General features: G+C 48.1%; 1 protein-coding gene across 1 annotated transcript; it reads left to right on the top strand.

Moving 5' to 3' along the window:
• Positions 1-249: 249 nt before the first annotated feature.
• npc1 (Niemann-Pick disease, type C1) lies at positions 250-19,899 on the top strand. Its single transcript, XM_030363825.1, has 25 exons — positions 250-401; positions 1,790-1,918; positions 2,355-2,461; positions 2,750-2,940; positions 3,326-3,493; positions 4,049-4,298; positions 4,458-4,540; positions 5,663-6,036; positions 8,191-8,417; positions 9,023-9,123; positions 9,515-9,617; positions 9,830-10,019; positions 11,135-11,317; positions 11,845-11,959; positions 12,153-12,280; positions 12,788-12,922; positions 13,075-13,164; positions 13,566-13,756; positions 14,190-14,305; positions 14,611-14,740; positions 15,243-15,422; positions 16,406-16,637; positions 17,494-17,607; positions 18,072-18,234; positions 18,626-19,899. The coding sequence occupies exons 1-25, from the start codon at positions 324-326 to the stop codon at positions 18,706-18,708; spliced, it is 3,861 nt and encodes a 1,286-aa protein (XP_030219685.1). The 5' UTR covers positions 250-323; the 3' UTR covers positions 18,709-19,899.
• Positions 19,900-20,238: the final 339 nt, after the last annotated feature.

Raw genomic sequence — 20,238 nt, 5'->3', positions numbered from 1 at the left:
ATAACCTAACCAACCATACAACTTAATGTAATACCTTGATTGATGGACGAATGAAGTAAAGGTGATTGTGTGAAGAAGCGCAAAAAAATAACCATATACCAAATCCATACCAAAACCATTCAGAAAGCTGCCAGTAGAGGGCGGTCTTGACCAAAGATGCGCGATACCGTGTTGCGATTACAACCCCGTCTCGAGTGGGGGCAGCACCCTTCCGCCCAACATGACCGCCACAACAACACGTCGCGAAGAAGACTCCCACAACAAATCGCAAAACTTTACCCGGCTGGAGTGCCAGTTCGCCTCGACCGTATTGACACGCAGGGATGGGGATCCTAACAGAGAGGAGCCGTGGATTTCTTCTTTTAACACTCGTATTTTTAACCGAGACACATTATCAATGGGTGAGTTTGGTCACGTTTGTGTTTCGTAATTGTTTTAACGTGACTCAGATGGCTGACTGTTGCTGCTGTGGTCACGCGAGCTCGCGTCATCTGCGCTGTTTATTCTGGAGGGCTAGCTCCAGATTAAGGTCAATATGCTTACAGATCCAAATATAAACCATTGCCAGGTCCTTATGTAGTGATTCTTCGACTTATGGCATGCATTCTTAGGAAAGCCCTTCCCTTATTTACATGTATCGGGCTCGATAGGGTAGGTGGGGAGAAGGGTAACTTGGCATTGACCTGCAGCACATATTATTATTTTGGGACTTGATGTCCTCAGACAGTCCTCACATGTTCATACAATAAACCAATAAGGAAACAGTAACTTCTTGATCCTATGATTATCAGGATTCAGTGGTAGTAAACGTGTTGACAATTTGAAGTATGCAACTGAAAATGAAAGTGTGTTATTTCGGAATTAGTTCTAAATGAGAAGACTCATGTCTAAACATGTCAGCAGTTCGCAGTAAATTTTTTGGTGTGTTAATGTCAAATACTATCCGACAAGGCTTACCATCACTCAAGGGATCAGTACTTTTATAACAACATCAACGCTATGCAGCAAACTGCATTACTGCCCCGGATGGCTGTAGATAAAGAGTTGAAGAGTAAACATAGTGGCTCTTGATGATTATCTGCTTCTGATGTTAAGCAGAGGTTGGTAGGTGCTATTGTGCTCTGTGTTTCACAGATTGAGGGCGGTAAATGGTCGATAACATGTTTAGTTTTTTGTCTACGAATAAGTTGCATGGGACAGAATCAACGTTGAATAGTTTTGTAGTATGGTTTTAGTAGTAGCCTAACGCGATGTCCTTTGTGCTCTTGTTCAAGTTTGGATTAAATAATATTATAACATTATATTGACTCAATATAATTAAACCCTCACATCATTTCAAATAAAGAATGGATGTTGCCATAGAACTATGAGAATATATTTCCCCCTCTATGACTCATAAGATAACTTGTTTATTTTTGTAATCCTCATGTTTAAGAGACCTGCATGAAAGATTTAAATAAGAGGCATTTTTTCTATAATATAGATGCAAGACTAAAAATAGGTCACACTAACACATGCAAATACTCCCGAGGTAAAATGGAGAAATGTGCGCCACGGTTGGTTAACCTGTGGTTTGTGGTTCTAACCTGTGCTATCGGCCTCTCTATGCTAGAACTCGGTCTAATCCCTTCAATGTAAAGACTCTTTGCAACCAGAATGAATGAGTGCAGGCCAGGGCATGATTGCACCATGAACGAGCCGGGGGGTGGGCTGCGTTTGCACCACCGTGGACTTTGCCCTGGAGCGCCGCGGACCAGAGCGACCCTGAGTGTTGTTGTGTTGCCCCCAGGTGGAGGCCCAGCACTGCGTGTGGTACGGCGAGTGTGGGGACTCCCCCACCGTCACAGGGAAGAAGTACAACTGCAACTACACCGGACCCCCCAAGCCGCTGCCCTCTGAGGGGGCCGAGCTCCTCGATGTACGTGTCCCGAGAGGCCTCTGTGGAGATGACACACACACACACACACACACACACACACACACACACACACACACACACACACACACACACACACACACACACACACACACACACACACACACACACACACAACCCGGAGAGATACATGTATCCATAGATGGATACATACATACTCACTCACTCACTCACAGAGACGCATACATTCAAGACTGCACCAACATTTGACCAAATTATCTATTTTCAAACATCATTTTTGATAACCTATCCTTTAAAATCAATTTTGTATTTATTTTGTATACATTTATTTATATATTTTTTTTACAAGGAATCTTTTTATGACAAATGCTATTAATAAGCAATTGATATATCGAGTGACGCTAAAACAACAACAACAACCACAACGCCGTCCTCTCACTGTGTCCTCTGGTCTCAGGAGCTGTGTCCGGGCCTCAACTATGGAGACCGGTACCTGTGCTGTGACGTCAACCAGCTGCGCACCCTCAAAGGCAGCCTGCAGCTGCCCCTGCAGTTCCTGTCTCGGTATGCGCCGTGGTCACAGAGCTGCAATTGAGGATTGCACACACCACACACGCAATTGAGGATTGCACACACCCACACACCGGGCACGCATGTGCCCGGTGTGTTGGTGTGTGTGGGCATGCAGGTCACACAATTATGCACACACAATTGATTCTTATTCACTGATTGTGCAGATGATAAGCTTTTGTCATTAGTCATTTTTCAAAACGGTATATTTCTTTCTGGGTTGCTTTTATACTTCAATGTGTATGACCGTGTACGTCCCCCCCCCCCCCCCCCCCCCCCCAGGTGCCCCGCCTGTTTCTTGAACCTCATGAACCTGTTCTGCGAGCTGACCTGCAGTCCTCGGCAGAGCCTGTTCATGAACGCCACGAAGCTGCAGCCATATCAGGATGTGGCCGTGGAAGGCGTGCGCCTCCTGGGCAATGCGACCAACGTGGTGACGGTGGAGTACTACATCGAGAACGAGTTCGTCAACGGTGGGTTTTCCCGACAGAAAAACACAAGTCAATATCATGAATGGGGGACTTCGGTAGCCATGACAACGCAACAATCACTCACCTCGTGAGTCAAGACGCCATCGCATGCGTCGAAGGAAATGCGCTGACTCAATGGCATCGCTTCCCTCTGCACGGGGAGCCTCTGGTTGTGCTGCTGACTAACAGTATCTGCTGTCTGCCTTTTAGACTCGGTCACTCGTGTGGAAGGCAAGTAGGCCAAATGACGTCTTAGAAATATCCTGTTGACAAAATTCCAAATTCCGTCGTGTTGACGACAGGACATTTCTTAGAAGTTATTGGTGCTAATGGCCTCCCATGAGCAGAGTCCCCCTGGGTGACCTTTCTGTTTGGGGTCCTTCTGCAGCCATGTACAACGCCTGCAAGGACGTCCAGGCCCCGTCCACCAACGTGCAGGCGCTGTCGCTGCTGTGCGGCAAGGTCGCCAGCTTGTGCAACGCCACCAACTGGATACAGTACATGTTCAACATCAACAACGGCCAGAGCCCGTTCGACATCACCCCCATCTTCTCAGGTAAAACGCCTCCCTAGCACGCACGCACGCACGCACACGCACGCACACGCTTCAGTTTTCCTCAGTTTTAGCCTACTGTACTGCAATCCCCCTCAATGGAATATCTAATCAATCAATTCATTTTCTAGGCACTCTTGGTACCAATCATTGTTGTTATCACTGATTTACATAGAACAACGCTCCTACGATTTTGGACTATTGAAGGATCTTGTTTCGCGATTTAAAAAGGTATTCATGGTATTGGTTCTTCTCACTAAAGGCTGTCGACACCAGCTGTTCCCCTTTTTGAGGTCACAACATTGGCATTCTCTTTGTGGCTGTTGAAGGCCGGTGTTCTGTGGTTTTCATTCATCGTTATATTCACAATTCGATGTGCATAAGCCTTCCTCCTAGAGGACTCCGTACCACATGACCACAGGAATAGCGTAGGAAGTTACCATTTGAGAACACCCCAACGGCTCAAGGGTTGCATCATCTATTTGAAACATTGAAAGGTTCACACACAAATCGAGACGACCCCAGAACTCCAACGTGATGCGTCTCTTCGTCCCCCAGACGGGCCGACGGCGGGCTTCACCCCCATGGACAACCAGACGTGGGCCTGCTCCGACTCCCTGGAGGACGGCTCGGGGCCCTGCTCCTGCCAGGACTGCACCCCGGTCTGCGGCCCCGCGCCGGTGCCCCCCGCGTCGCCCGCCCCCTGGACCATCCTGGGCCTTGACGCCATGGTGGTCATCATGTGGGTCTCCTACATGGCCTTCCTGCTGGTGTTTGTGGGGGGCGTGCTGAGCGCCTGGTGCTACAGGTAAGAGAACGGAGGCCGGTGAAACTGGACGACGCTTGTTAGATTTACTTCCCTTACTGATTATGGCGGAGCCGACATTTGCATATCATTTGAGAGAGCGTTGAGATGCTTTGCGTTTAATCGCAAGTTCTTGATGGTTTCGTCGTGCGTGTTCTGCAGGAGAAGGAGGATCATGTCGGAGTACGGGCCCATATTGGACAGCAACAACCCGATGTCTCTCAACGGAGGGAGCTCTGATGGAGGTACAGCAATGGCCCCCAGCGTAACAAAGACACTCGCTATGTTTCCCAGATGTCATGACATGTTCCCCCAAAGCTGTACAAAGGGATGGGATTGGCAGATAGTATGGGTAATATCTCTAAGTGAATGTTTGTCTATATATATATATATATAACAATTATGACTTTATTATAACTTGGTTATGAGTTGAGTTTATTGAGTGAAACCAAAACCAAGCTGTCATCCTACCCGATGATTTGCTTGGAAATATCTAGGGATGTCCGATATTGGCTTTTTTGCCGATATCCGATATGCGATATTGTCCAACTCTAAATTTTCGATTCCGATATCAGCCGATACCGATGTCGATATTTGGGTTATTTTTCCTCAAACCTAATTTAGGTAACATTACATATCTCCTGTTGTGGAATTAACACAACATGCTTAATGTTATTGTGATGCCCCAATGGATGCATTCTTGAATGCAACAAGGCTTTCCAAATGTTAACATTGTCTGTGCAAAATAAGAAAAATACTTCAACTTAATTTAAGGGAAAAGTGCCATGTTTATTTTTTTTTTTATAATGGTCTCAGACAACAGTTTGGATTACACTCTCCCTAAGATAGTCTTGACAATGCCCACAACAAATAGGGCAAACTTGACTTCACAAATGATAAAACATTGTACCCGAACAACTATGTGCAACATAGCAGTATGTTTCTTTAACTAAAACTCAATAACCTTAATTGAATAAATGCACAAATATGAGTCAATTACAATGTGCACTGTACTGCACAATTTTGAAAACATTTATTTGAGCTATAAAAAAAAAAAAATAAAAAAAAATCGGTTTTAAGGCAAAAAAAATCCGATACCGATATTGACAGATATTACATTTTTATGCTAATATCGGGCCGATAATATCGGACATCTCTAGAAATATCCTTTTTTAAAAGGTATGTAATGTCTCTCTCTCTCTCTCTCTCTCTCTCTCTCTCTCTCTCTCTCTCTCTCTCTCTCTCCCTCTCTCCCTCTCTCCCCCTCTCCCCCTCTCCCCCTCTCTCTCTCTCTCTCTCTCTCTCTCTCTGCCTCTCTCTCTCTCTCTCTCTGCCTCTCTCTCTCTGCCTCTCTGCCTCCCCGCTAGCCGACGCCACGTGCTGCGAGCGGCTGGGCGAGCGCTTCGAGGGCACCCTGCGCCGCCTCTTCACGGCCTGGGGCTCCTTCTGCGTGCGGCAGCCCGCCCTGGTGGTGCTCACCACGGTGGCGCTGGTGGCGGCGGCGTCGGCGGGCCTGGTGTACATGCGCGTCACCACGGACCCCGTGGACCTGTGGGCAGCGGACAGCAGCCGCGCGCGCCAGGAGAAGGACTACTTCGACCGGCACTTCGGGCCCTTCTTCCGCACGGAGCAGATGATCATCACCACCACGCCGGACGTCAACTCCACCATCTACGAGCCCTACTTTGGGGGCCCCAACGTTACCTTCGGCCCCATCCTGGGCAAGGACATCCTGCATCAGGTGTGTGTTTGGACGTGACTCTAGTGTGTGTGAGTGCATGCGTGTGTATGTGTGTGCTGGGTGCTTTTCTCTTAACGTGCAAGGGTTGAGCTTGTGCTCAATGGGTAAAGGGCACACTGTGTCATTGTTGATCAATAATCTGCATGACTGACTGCTCCGAAGTCGCGTGGTTGTTGGGAACATGTTGACAGAGAGAGCTCATTTCAGCTTGATCTGCTGGAGAGGATTTTTGGATTTTTGGTTTTTTTGATCGGCTTCTGCATCTCTGAACTGCAGACAAAAGGGGAATGAGTTCTCTTGCTGTGCTCTTTGCCGGCTCTCCGTCCTTCACCTATCCTCTTTTTTTATTAGCTAGTACCAGACATGGGGGACTCGAGTCACATGACTTGACTCGAGTCAGACTCGAGTCGCAAATTTGAAGACTTGAGACTTGCTTGACAAACACTGATAAAAGACTCGACTTGACTTTGACTTGGTCTTCATGACTTGAGACTTGACTTAGACTTGAGACAGATGACTCGAAATGACTTTTCTAAAGTTAGATTATAGGTTGGATATGTGATTTGCGATACGCCAGCAGATTTTGAAAAGACGCAACTCAAATGGTCCTACCCCCCCCTCTCCTTCAACGCTGACTCTGACTCCACCCATTCCAAGTACATGGACGCGCAATCACACAAGAGCGCGAACACAGATGCGTGAGAGTGGGCCAGGGCAGGCTAGCTAGGTTGATGTTTAGGGTTGTATTCTAGCGCTAGGTCCAAATGTGGATTAGCTAGTAAACTAGCTCCAGTAGCTACCGCAGGATAACAACAAACAGAAGCTTGCTCTGGGTCACGAGCTTTGAGTACGTGCACGAAGAGGTCACACGCGGGGGGAGGGGGAGTGCAGTACGACCGTTTGATTGACGTACTTACTGTCCAATGCCACTCAGTGTTTCTGAAAATCATTGGCAGGAGTTTTTCGAGCCCTGCCCGTTCCACAGATGATTAACTTGTTTAATTTTCATGTCAGTAGGCTACTTCTAACTCAGTGGTTTTAAGTGTCTTTTTGTTCAAGGTTGAGGTACGAGTTATAGCAGTCCCTGCATCAAGTGCACCTGTTGAACGTGTGTTCAGCCATGGTGGGGTGATAATGTGACCGCATCATTCAGAACTCAGTGACAAAGTACCTACTGTCAAATTATTTTTTTTGCAAATGCAATGCATTGTAAGTCGATGTATGTTGCGAGGCAGCAAGATTGCTACCAGCTTTCAGGCTTGTGTATTACTATTTCCCCTTCCTACAGTATGTGTATGTGATATTACTTTTGAAATATTATTTTTTTTCATGTCTGATGCCATGTGTTGCAAATAATATTCTACAACATGTAGGGAGATTGAGTGATTGACTTGAACTGTTGTCGTATACAGCTACCTAGAGGTTATATTTGATTCTGTTCATAGGTTGGAGGTAATGATCATAAAAAACATTTTCAAACTATGCAAATAATGGTTTTGGAATGTTTTGAATAGTTTAAGTTATTGTTATTGTTAAGACATTGTTATTGTTAATGTTGAAATAAAACTCAACTTATGAACCACTCTCTTTACCGATTTTTAAATGTGGAAACTGGGTTAGATCATCAGATTTTTGTATGACTTGCCTTGTGACTTGCTTGACCTGAGCAATGACTTGACTTGTGACTTGCTTGATTCTCACCACAGTGACTTGGGACTTGCTTGAGACTTGAAGGTTATGACTTGAGACTTGCTTGTGACTTGCACATGAATGACTTACCCCCACCTCTGGCTAGTACCGTAGTTGTTAATGAGCGTTATGGTGAGCGACTATAAGCTTAACCCTCTCTCGGACGCGGCTCAGAGAGAGGCCACACAGGCCACACAGACCGAGGCTTATCGTACCCTCTCCCAGTCAGAGTCCCATTGCATGAAGTGAACTCAATGTTGCAAAAGGTTAAGAAATTTAAAATGTAATTTTACCCGTTTCCTCTAAATAAGTCTTATTTAAGTAACGTGACAAAATGCTACATATAACTATTTTGACAATCACATATTGGCACCAAAAAGAAAAGAGAACTGCATTGATTTTTTAACTTTCCGTATTTGAATGTATATTTCATTTTCTTCGTCCTCTTCCCCCGGACGGTGGCAGGTGCTGGACCTGCAGCTGCAGGTGGAGGCGCTGGTGGCCACGTACGAGGGCCAGAATGTGACGCTGGAGGACATCTGCCTGAGCCCGCTGGCGCCGTACAACAACAACTGCACCGTGCTCAGCGTCCTCAACTACTTCCAGAACAGCCACGACCAGCTAGACCACCAAGTGGGAGACTTCTTCTACGTCTGGGACGACTACCACAGCCACTTCCTGTACTGCGTCAGGTAGGTGTCTGGAGGTTTATACTTGTGTAATGTATATTTAATGGGTACTGTACGTATTTATTATTGGTTCCTGGTTCTTATTCATAGGTTGGCGGGGTTCAAAGAGTAGGATTATTTGATGGCTTTTGGTTTGAATAACCTACAGTGAGTAGGTACTGCTAGTCTTTGTCAACGTGCATTTGTGCATTTCCTGCTGGATGTGCATTTCCTGAGGCTTCTCATGCCTGGTGTACGGGGCCTTTCTAAGTATAGGGCATCACGCTTCCTCATTTTTCACCCAGATTTAGTTCTCTATTCTGGTTTCAACAGATCGCTAGATAGACTTGAATCGAAATGTACTTGGTTAGCTGCTCTGAAACTTTTCAATGATGCTTGGAAAAAAATACCCCAAAGTACTCTATTCCCTAGAGGAAAAAACATTTACATGTACTTTATTCCTCAGATGAAAAGGATAAAAAATATACTTTCCCGTAGAGGAAGATGAAGCAAAATGGTCCTAATGGGTGCTCCTGCCCTTCCCCCGCCCTCACCGCAGCTCCTCTGTACCAGCCATTCAGATTACCTGAGGTGTTCTCATAGCTCTCTCTCATCTCTCCTCTGGCCAGCGCCCCGGCCTCACTCAACGACACCACCCACCTCCACGACCCCTGCATGGGCACCTTCGGCGGCCCCGTCTTCCCCTGGCTGGCCCTTGGAGGATACAACGGTAAGCACAAAACCCACGTGGCAGAATCCCTCTACTCATGTGGACCCAAGCTGTGCCTAGCCGACCCTCACCGAAACATTGGTCAGAGGCCTGAAAAGTCCTTGGGTTATAGGGCTTGTTCATCTATTTGGCCGACGCCTTTTACCAATTCATATTTTTGGGGGGACAATTGTGATTTGGCAAGGAGGATTGTGGGGAATTATTTAATCTCTGTTAAATCGAGGTGATTCATACTCTGGCCTGCACACATCCTGTGTATGGTTTGCAGTTTGTCAGGCTAGCCAGAGCCATACATCATTGGTTTGATCTGCTGTAAACGTGATATATATGCCGTGTTACCAGCCAGACTTTAGCTTTTTTCTCAGCTCTGCCACGTTCTTTCATGCTGCAGGGACCGACTACAGCAACGCCACTGCTCTGGTCATCACATTCCCTGTCATCAACTACTTGAACGACAAGACCAGAGTGGGCAAAGCCAAAGCCTGGGAAGAAGAGTAAGTGTGTTTCTAGACTCTGCGTGCGTGCGTGCGTGCGTGCGTGCGTGCGTGCGTGCGTGCGTGCGTGCGTGCGTGCGTGCGTGCGTGAGATATCCCTCTATCCTCACTCAATTCGATATTTTATTGATTTGGTACACATTCCTCTGAAATGTGTCTTTATGTAACTCGAAAAGAAACGTCATTATTCTTTTTTTTTTCTGTCCCTCCAGATTCATCCGCTTCATGAAGAGCTACACCAACTCCAACCTGACCGTGTCCTTCAGCTCGGAGCGCAGCATCGAGGATGAGATCAACCGCGAGAGCGAGAACGACGTGTCCACGATCGTGGTCAGCTACGTCATCATGTTCGTCTACATCTCCCTGGCCCTGGGACACATCCAGAGCTTCAGACGCCTCCTGGTGAGAGACCAGGGCCCCCTCCTCCTAGCCTGGCTATTGCCAGACCAAGCTCAATGCGTAGAATGAACGTTGGTCTGGGGTGGCTGCTTTCATTTTCTTCGGCACAAGAGGCGTGATCAACGGCCCTGGTTCAACTGACTCTGTACGCGATTGGCTGCTTGCCGTCGCTTCCCTGTCGTCATTGTGTTGAACCAGCCAATAGCGCGCCAGGGGGAAAAGCCAGCTTGGTGATTTGCTCCCACAAAAGCGTATGGGAAGCAGAAAGAAGTGTATCGCTCTTTTCCAGACCCTTCTGCAGGGCGGGTTCAAGTCGCCGGCAAAATGGGCTGGATGAGCCCATTCTACCCTCCAGCACCCTCCTCCACCACCCGCCCCTTCCTCCTCCTCCTCCTCCCAACACCACCACCCACCCTCGTCCACCACCCACCCTCCTCCTCCTCCTCCTCCTCCTCCTCCTCCTCCCACCACCCACCCTCCTCCTCCACCACCCAACCTCCTCCTCCTCCTCCTCCAACACCACCATCGCCCCCTCCTCCACCACCTACCCTCCTCCAACACCCACCCCCCTCCTCCTCCTCCAACACCACCCAGAGAGCACGCATCGGTCGCCACGCTTCTTGTTTTCCTTGGCCTCAGAGATGAGGGTGTTGCATGTCAAAAGGTGGGGAAACACGCCCTGCAATATACGCGATGAGATAGCGTCTGTCGGACAGCGGGTTCCCTCTATGAGTTTGTGACCGTTTTGAACTGTTCCATTTGATTTATTGGCCGTGTTTTATTTGATCCGCATTTGTTAACTGTTCATTCGTTACACTTTAACAGAATTTCCCTTCCGGGATTAATGATTAACGCGTTCTCCTACGACGGTTCCCTCTCGCCCACCCACGGCGGTGACTCACCGGGGTGTGAGCACCGTAGCTCAACATAGCTCAACATAGCTCAACGTAGCTCACCGTAGCTCACCGTAGCGCACCGTAGCTCACTGTAGCGCACCGTAGCGCAACGTAGCTCACCGTAGCTCACCGTAGTGCGCCGCCGCCCTAGCATTGTCAGCGATCAGCATACCTCACGCCCCAGTCGTAACGGCTTCCCCCCCTGCGTTCCACCCTCTCCAGGTGGACTCCAAGGTGTCTCTGGGCATCGCGGGCATCCTGATCGTGCTGAGCTCGGTGGCCTGCTCCCTGGGCATCTTCAGCTACGCCGGCGTGCCGCTCACGCTCATCGTCATCGAGGTCATCCCCTTCCTGGTGCTGGCCGTGGGCGTGGACAACATCTTCATCATCGTGCAGACGCTGCAGGTATACACGTGCACACGCACGCACGCACGCACGCACACACACATGCCCGCCTGACACACATACACCCTCGCCTGACGCACGCACACACACACGCACGCGCGCCTGACACATACACACGTGCACAAACACGCACACATGCAACACATAAACACGCGCCTGACACGCACGCACACACACACACACATGCGCGCCTGACACATACACACGTGCCTGATACACGCACAAACGCACGGACGCACATACGCACACCTGACCCACATACACACACACACGCACATGCATCTACACCTAGACAAATGCACACATCTTCTTTTATACATCCCTATTCTTACGTTGCAGGTGCGGCTTACACAGGCAGCAGACTTTCACATCTTTTGCATATACATTCCCTTTTTAGTACAGCACTATGTAGTTTTATTCAGAGCCACTCTCGTTTCCATGGAAACACTCATCTGGTGGACCACAACGCCTCCATTGGAACTCTCTTACTGACCCCCTACCCCCCCCCCCCCCCCCCCCTCCCCCAGAGGGACGAGCGCATGCCCCAGGAGGAGCTCCACCAGCAGATTGGGCGTATCCTTGGCGACGTGGCTCCCAGCATGCTCCTCTCGTCCGTCTCCGAGACCGTGGCCTTCTTCCTGGGTGAGCACATCTGAATCAATCCCCCCCCCCCCCCCTCCCATGTAGCTCGCACTGTAGGTCGTTGACCTATCCAGTGGAAGCGAAGTTGGGTGAGCCGAGCGAAAGTGGCCGTGATGCAAGAGACTTCTCTGATTCCCTTTTTGTGTGTGTGTGTGTGTGTGTGCGTGTGTGTGCGCGTGTGTGTGTCCTCCAGGCGCTCTGTCCAACATGCCTGCCGTCAGGACCTTCTCGCTGTTTGCCGGCCTGGCAGTCCTCATCGACTTCCTGCTGCAGATCAGCTGCTTCGTCAGCCTGCTGGGCCTGGACGCCAAGAGGCAGGAGGTGGGTGTCAGACCGGTCGGGGGGGGGGATTAGGATTCACTGATCACCAATCAGGAGCATCACACCACGTTCTTAACCTTTATAATCAACCTTTTCGGTGAATCTAGGCCAAGGTGCATATCCTGTATCTACAGGTTTATTTTTTTGCCGATATACGGGTCAGATGAGCGTCTCTACCCATTGACCCCACTGCCGATATCCACTGGGCATCTTCTGATGGCCTAAACCTTCCAAACTAAAGAGGTGTCTGTCACCAGAAGAGGCCTGTTAGAATGAATAAGTAATATTAAGGAGAGCAAACAATAATTCAATGCTTGGGTCATTTCTGGTGTACGTCTAATCTGTGGGGGCCTCTCTTTGAATGAGTCCGCTAAACAATTGAATCAGGTCAGAGTAGCATAGAGCCACAAAGACACGTCCACTCTCAGAAGTGCACCTCTGTGCCCGGCGCTTGACTGGGCTCTCTGTGCTGCGATATGACGTCTTCCTGTCCTGTTTGCCCTCCAGAACAACCGGCTGGACATCCTCTGCTGCGTGAAGCTGGCCGACGGCCAGGAGGCGAAGACGGACGGCCTCCTCTTCCGCTTCTTCAAGAAGCTCTACGCTCCCTTCATCCTCCAGGAGTGGGTGCGCCCCATCGTGGTCGGTACCCCCTGCTGCTTGCTCCACCTGTGGCCGCGCTGCAGCCGACGTTATCGATCCGCATGAATACCAAGACGCGGTGCTCAGAACCAGAATGACAGTGATGGTTTGGGTTCTGTTCTCTGTTAACCTGCACTCTGTTGCCTCTCCAGGTGGCTGTGTTTGTGGGCATGCTCTCCTTCAGCGTTGCCGTGGTGGATAAGGTGGACGTGGGACTGGACCAGAAACTCTCCATGCCTGATGTAAGTCCCTCTAACCCCCCTTGCTCGGACCACCAGACAAGGCTAAGTCCCTGGTTGATCTTTGGGGTCGGGAACATATTGAAGTCAAGCAATAGGTTTTGATGAGGCTCGACTTGCATGAAGAAATGCTATACAGTGGTTCGACCTTACAGTCAATGTGCTCTCACTAGGATTCTGCAGCACGCTCTACCTCCTACATTGACGATCCAGCTCATTCACCCAGAGGTGGTGCTGCTCATCATCACATACAAACCCCTCACAGTGAACTCTGAAGTCGCTGCTAATGTCACTGATGTGTAACTTGCTTTGTGTTCTTTTGTTTCACCTCCTCCACCTGATCCACTTTACCCACGACTGTAGACTCAATAGTAAAACCCCTCGTGGTGTCTGCCTGTGTCCAGGACTCCTACGTGCTGCAGTACTTCAAGAACCTGAGCACGTACCTGCACACGGGCCCCCCGGTGTACTTTGTGGTGGAGGACGGCCTGAACTACAGCAGCCCCGAGGGGCAGAACGCCGTGTGCGGAGGGGTGGGCTGCAGGAACGACTCCCTGGTCCAGCAGGTCTACTCGGCGTCGCTCATCAGCCAGTAGTAAGGGCTGCTTCCGGATCCGACTTCATGCATGATGCACACATGCACACAGTTAGTTAGTCACTCATGTTAATAATAAAGGCATTGACCTTGAGTTTGAGTTTAAAATATATATAATAAGTCATCAGACAAGATGGTCATCAGACAAGTGCTTGGCTTACAGGCTAAATAACGACAAAATGCAAAGTCATAACATTTATGTTATAATATAATAAAAGTCGATTCATTGTTTTTTGTACGACATGGAGGCAGATTAATCCATTGAGGTGATGATGGTTTAAGAAGGACTATACGGTAGATTCTACAGAGTTTCTGCGAGGTTCTCCAGATTCTGTGGCTACGTTCTACAGTGTCGACCATAGTCGCACAGCATGTGGCCACCTGGCACCAGTGAAACCGCCTCCTAACCCTCCCCTCTCGACGCGGCGCCCAGCACCACCATCGCCTACACGCCGTCGTCGTGGCTGGATGACTACTTTGACTGGATCAAGCCCCGCTCCAGCTGCTGCCGCTACTACAACACCACGGGGGCCTTCTGCAACGCCTCAGGTACACCTGCGTCTGCGGTCCCGCCGCCCTTTGAGTCGTGGTGCCTCGGTTCCTGTTTTTAACCATCTACCGAATCTCAACTCGAGCTCAACCCCCACTCGATGTGTATTTGTAATCCTAATCAAAATACCTGATAGATCTTTTTCACTCACTACTCTGTCCTCTTCGTAAATGATAGAATCGAACATGGGGAAATTGGATGAATTTTGTGTTCTTAATCCGAGTGTCATTAGTGAGTCGACTCATGAGTGAGCAGCTGTCCATTACGTCCATAAATGGAGTGTCCCCCCTGGTTTTGTCCTCAGTGGTGGATCCTTCCTGTTTGCACTGCCGGGCCATGACCCCCGCTGGGAAGCAGAGACCCACTGGGGAGGACTTCATGCACTACTTGCCCATGTTCCTGTCCGACAACCCCAACACCAAGTGTGGGAAAGGGTAATTCCCACTTTCTTTCTGTTTTGCTTTTGAGTTTATTAGAAGACAGCGCAGCGGTCATTGAAGGATGCGTGAAAGCGTGCGCCATGCGTCCTCATTCCACTTTCACTTCTGCATCACATGATGTCTGTTCAGGGACTCACACTATGTTGCCTCTTGGATTTATTTATTTTTAACTCCATCTCGGCTGTCACGTTATTCCTATTAATAAAAAGACAATGCAACTATATTTGTTTATCAAGGAGTGACTGAAGGAAGTTGGTTTTGTCAGCCCATTCTAAGAAGAAAATAACATAATTCAGTTCTTTTTTATAATAATATGAAATAACATAAATCATAGACTTAGGCAATAAAACAATGGCGTTAAAAAGGCTGACCTGGCCGGCCCTCACTATTTGTTCACCTGCTAACTATTGTAACTGTAAATAAGTAAGAGATCCGTTGTGTTAGCCTACCCAAGGGGCTGCGTGCCTAACCGTGTCCTGCCCCCCCCCCCCCCCAGCGGTCACGCCGCTTACAGCAGCGCGGTGGTCCTGGGTGACAAGGGCGTGGGCTCCAGCTACTTCATGACCTACCACACCATCCTGAAGGACTCGCCCGACTACATCGACGCCCTGAAGATGGCCCGCGTGCTGGCGGACAACATCACGCTGGCCCTAGGCCACAAGGTCTTCCCCTACAGGTGAGCTTCATCCGCATTTAATACAACCACATCTGATCATGGTCAACTGAGAAAATATAGAACCTGCACCATGTGTTGACAGTTTATTTAGGGTATTTAGCAGATGCTTTTAGCCAAAGCGACTAACAGTTAGTAAATTTGTCACAAGAAAGAGAAACAAAAGTATATCGCTGTCGGTACAGCAGGATGTTCATCGAAGAAAGTGCCATGCACCAATAGTTGCTAGATAAACCAAATCTCTGTATCCAACAAATATGATAGCTTGGATAAGATGCTACACAATGCTAAAGACTATTGCCAAGTGCCAGGACATACAATAAGTGTTTCCCAGTAGCAGCCACTAGTGGTTTCGGTGGTAGCTACAGATTTATGGAGAATGGTTCACTTAATGGATTAACTCATGGAAACTTTTGAGTTTAGATATTTTATAATGGAGTAAATAGCTGCGATGGAAAAGTGTAGTGCAGGATTAAATATAATTACCAAGCTGTATTGGGATATCTTTATCTTTCTTCTAAACTGTAATCCAATCAAAACCTAGTTTCTATGGGATGGTCTTAATTTCCCTCCAGAATGATATGTGAGTGTGTGTGCGCTTCATTAAAGGGTGTTTTTTCTCCCATATTGGTCCTTCTTCTCAGTAAGACTGAACACTGTTCAGATGTCCTATTTTCTGGACACGTACATTACATTTAAACTCCTAGTCATAATTATCTTCATTCGCAGACATCCTGATCAACATATAAAGTTAATCATTTAGCTAATTTCATTATTGTTTCTTCCTTTTCTTTAACATTATTGAAGGTTATCCTGTCAATACCTTATGTGAAAGCCAGGGCTTTCACATAGGGTTAGGGTTTGAAATGTACGTACTCATCCTAACAATGTGTTTGTCTGCCTTCATCTGTCTCCCTCTATCTGTCCTTCTCCGTCCGTCTGTCCGTCTGTCTGTCCGTCTGTCTCTCTCGTGCCCCCCTGCGCAGCATCTTCTACGTGTTCTACGAGCAGTACCTCACCATCGCCTACGACACGGCGCTCAACCTGGGCGTGTCTCTGGGGGCCATCTTCGTGGTGTCCACGGTGCTGCTGGGCTTCGAGGTGTGGGCCGCGGCCCTCGTCAGCCTCACCATCGCCATGATCCTGGTCAACATGTTCGGCGTCATGTGGCTGTGGGGCATCAGCCTCAACGCAGTGTCCCTGGTCAACCTGGTCATGGTGAGGCTGCAGCGCGCACACACACACACACACACACGCACACGCATGCACACACACGTGCACTCACATATGCATGCACACACTCCCCCTTGTGGCTATTCCCCCTGTTGGATCATGAAACGGCTGCCACCACAAGTGGGGGAGAATAAGGGCAAAGGTCATGGTTGCAGTGCAGGGAGCTGTTGAGCTGTTATGAACTAATGGAGGGTTAGTTCCCTAGATTGGGGAGCAGAGGGGTGGGTAAATGGTACACGGATGAAGGGAAGGGGAGAAAATGGTGTTTTTAAATGCAGAGCAACTCCTTTATCAGTTTGAGTGTTGATTTATCCAACTATTGAGCTGGAGGACCGACACCCCCACCCAGCTGGCCTCCTCCTTCTTCTCAGTCCCGCTGTCCACATGCATTACTCTGGAGGTTTGGCTGAGAATGATGGTAGTCATTGGTGATACTGAATTATTATACTAAATAAACGCCAACATATTGGTGTCAGACAGTTCCATACACAATTTTTTTTTAGAATGGCCTAAGAGGTTACAGGAAGTGGTGGTTACAGGAAGTGGTGTCACTTGAACAGAGGTTGACGTCTGTGAAGGCGGCCTCGTGATAGAGAGAGGATCCAGCCACTTCCTTCAGTTTGCTAAGCCAACCCAGACGCCTGGAACCCTCTCAGTCTCTCACATCAGCCATGGCTGAGAGTTCACTGGGTTCAGGGCCTCAGGCAACTATGAGCAAGATGCCTCCGCCCTATAACCACACCTTAAAGACATGCAGCTGAACTCGCCGCAAGTCAATTTGATAATAAAAAGTGGGCTGAGTTGTGAAAGCTAAATTAACGAATGGTGTCTCCTTCCTCAGAGCTGCGGCATCTCGGTGGAGTTCTGCAGCCACATCGTGCGCGCCTTCTCCGTCAGCATGAAGGGCAGCCGGGTGGAGAGGGCCGAGGAGGCCCTCGCCCACATGGGCAGCTCGGTGAGTAGCGCCCCGCCTCCACCCCCAACCTCCTCCCCCCCCACCTGCCGCCACACCCAGAAACTGGCCGACTGGTTTGACACGCAGCAGGAAACGCAGGTTGTAGCGCTGCACTGTGGCAGCGTGTGTTACTGTACTCGGGTGTTATGAAACATGCAAGACAATAATACAATATAGAACACATTCAACTGTTTTACAAGATAGAAAATAAAGTGTTTAAAGGGGTGATATCATAACTTTTACATTTTGGATATGAAAAAGCATGAGCATGTTTCCATGAAGCTCTTGCCATCATGAAACATGCTTGTCAAAAAAAATCAAGTAAGCTGATCACACCTTCTGGCCTTTTTAATACTGAGCACATTGTATTGCCGTTTTGCACAAAATGCACTTCATGAATAAAGTGAGTTGATTTAGTGTTGTGTTCTTTCTGCGTGTCTCTCCCTGATGTGACGCGGTGGCAGGTGTTCAGCGGGATCACGCTGACGAAGTTCGGAGGCATCCTCATCCTGGCGCTGTCCAAGTCTCAGATCTTCCAGATCTTCTACTTCCGCATGTACCTGGCCATGGTGCTGCTGGGGGCCACGCACGGACTCATCTTCCTGCCCGTGCTGCTCAGCTACATAGGTCAGCAGACACGCGCACATGCACTCCCACACACTGGGGATCAGGGGAAACAGATGCACGACGTTGAGGGTCAATCTGGACGCTCCGAGGTTGTTCAAATATTATTCCGCTTTTATTGAACAGTGAAAATTGAAAACGATGAAGGCTCATACGTGTGTGTGTGTGTGTGTGTGTGTGTGTGTGTGTGTGTGTGTGTGTGTGTGTGTGTGTGTGTGTGTGTGTCCAAAAAAACGAAAAGTGAATGCGAAAATATATGAAATTCTTTCTGGAATTTGTGGAACATTAAAATCCCTGGAGTTCAAAAGCGCACTTCACTGTCCCATTCACTCAGAGCACTGTGTTGTCAACGCGCTCATCGTGTCATGTGACCTCCCCTCTCCCCACCTCCCAGGTCCGTCCGTGAACAAGGCCAAAGTGTTTGCGGCCAAACAGCGCTACGCCAACACCGAGAGGGAGCCCCTCCTCAACTACTAGCCGGGCCCACCGGCGCCGGCCCCACTAACCACGACCCCCGAGCCGCCACAGAGACGGGGTGAGGGCGCAGAGCGGCCTCCTGCGGGACACACTGACACACACTCGGCCTCAACGCCGCTATGCACGGACGCTAACTCAGGAACGTGGAAGAGTGGAAGAAAGCGGTGTTCGTGTTTTTTTTTAACCGCTAACCTCAGTTTTAACCTCTCCTGTCTTTTTATTATTATAATGCGACCTGGCACACGGCAACAAAGTAGGGAAAAGACTATTGGATGAACTGGACATGGGTCGTCCCCCCCCAATCGACACCTCTGATCATTCAGCCCAGCAGACACTTCAGAAGACTTAAAAGGGCAACCATGTTAGTTTTTTTACCACGCTGGGACCTGGTTAAGTAAAGGCGACTGAAAGGGTTTGCTCATGATACGTTTTGTAAAACCGTTTGACATGAAGATGGTTTCTCGATCCGACCACTCTGTTCACACTTAATTTAGCTATGAATGATGTACGGAACATGAAAATGTGATCGACGTATGTAAATTATTTTAGAGTTACTGGTTAATTTGTAAACTTGCATTTGAGAATAAGGACGTTTATGAGCCTTCCCCCCTCACTTAACATGCATTATTGTGATTTATTATTTTTTAACTGTCTTTTATCACACCTGTGATTGTCTTGGATCACAGTTGTAGTCCACACCAACGCATTAGCTGTACTTGCATTCTTACTATAATCACTGCTCTTTCGGTTATTCATATTTTTTACCCTAGGTCTTAATAATGTTATGTATGTCATCGTGGAGCCCCTTACAGTTAGTGTTAGCTAATGATGGTGAAGGAGTCTGCCCTGTCTGACAGTGCAGTAGTGTCCCACTGGGTGTCCTCTTGTTCCCTGTGTTGCACAATGTCCATCGTGGATTTCTTCTGTTATTGCGGTGGTGGTTTCAGTTTATTATATATATTTTTTATAAAGAATGCAATGTTTACATGCTAGCAACCTTAAAGCATACAATGATTGAGATTTGCTTGTTAACAATGCTGCGCGTTACCAAGTCTGGTTTGGGAGTTTTAACCATTTTAACTTGAAATAAATGTGTTCTAAAAGTGTATCATTGAAACCTGGTGTTACACAAGTGATTCTGTTTTTGTAATATCTTAATTGTAAACCCAATTTAAAAAACTTTTAAAAACACTTCTTGTTTCTGCTTAGTGATGCACTTTACATAACCTAAAACAAATGTATGGCGTTAATTGTATGGCGAGGGTCTTAATTTATTTGCTACATAATTAAACTAGAAATTAGACTACTGTCAAAACTTAACGAATTATGGACAGAAAAAGCCAAAACTGTTTATGAAATAATTTTCTTAGGAAAAATTATGAAATAACTTATGAAAAAGTTCTCTGTGAAACAAATTGAAAAAATAAACTACTCTAGTGCAATGCCATTATGAAGTCTTTGGGCCCGATGCATAAAATTGCTAAAAAGGGTTGTAATGGTCCTTTCAGACCGGTGGGTGGCGCCAGATCC

Source organism: Gadus morhua, chromosome 8, assembly GCF_902167405.1.
Source record: "Gadus morhua chromosome 8, gadMor3.0, whole genome shotgun sequence".
NCBI classification, from domain to species: Eukaryota; Metazoa; Chordata; class Actinopteri; order Gadiformes; family Gadidae; genus Gadus; species Gadus morhua.
Note: the sequence above shows the minus strand (reverse complement) of the source record. Positions and strands in the feature narration are given on the sequence as shown.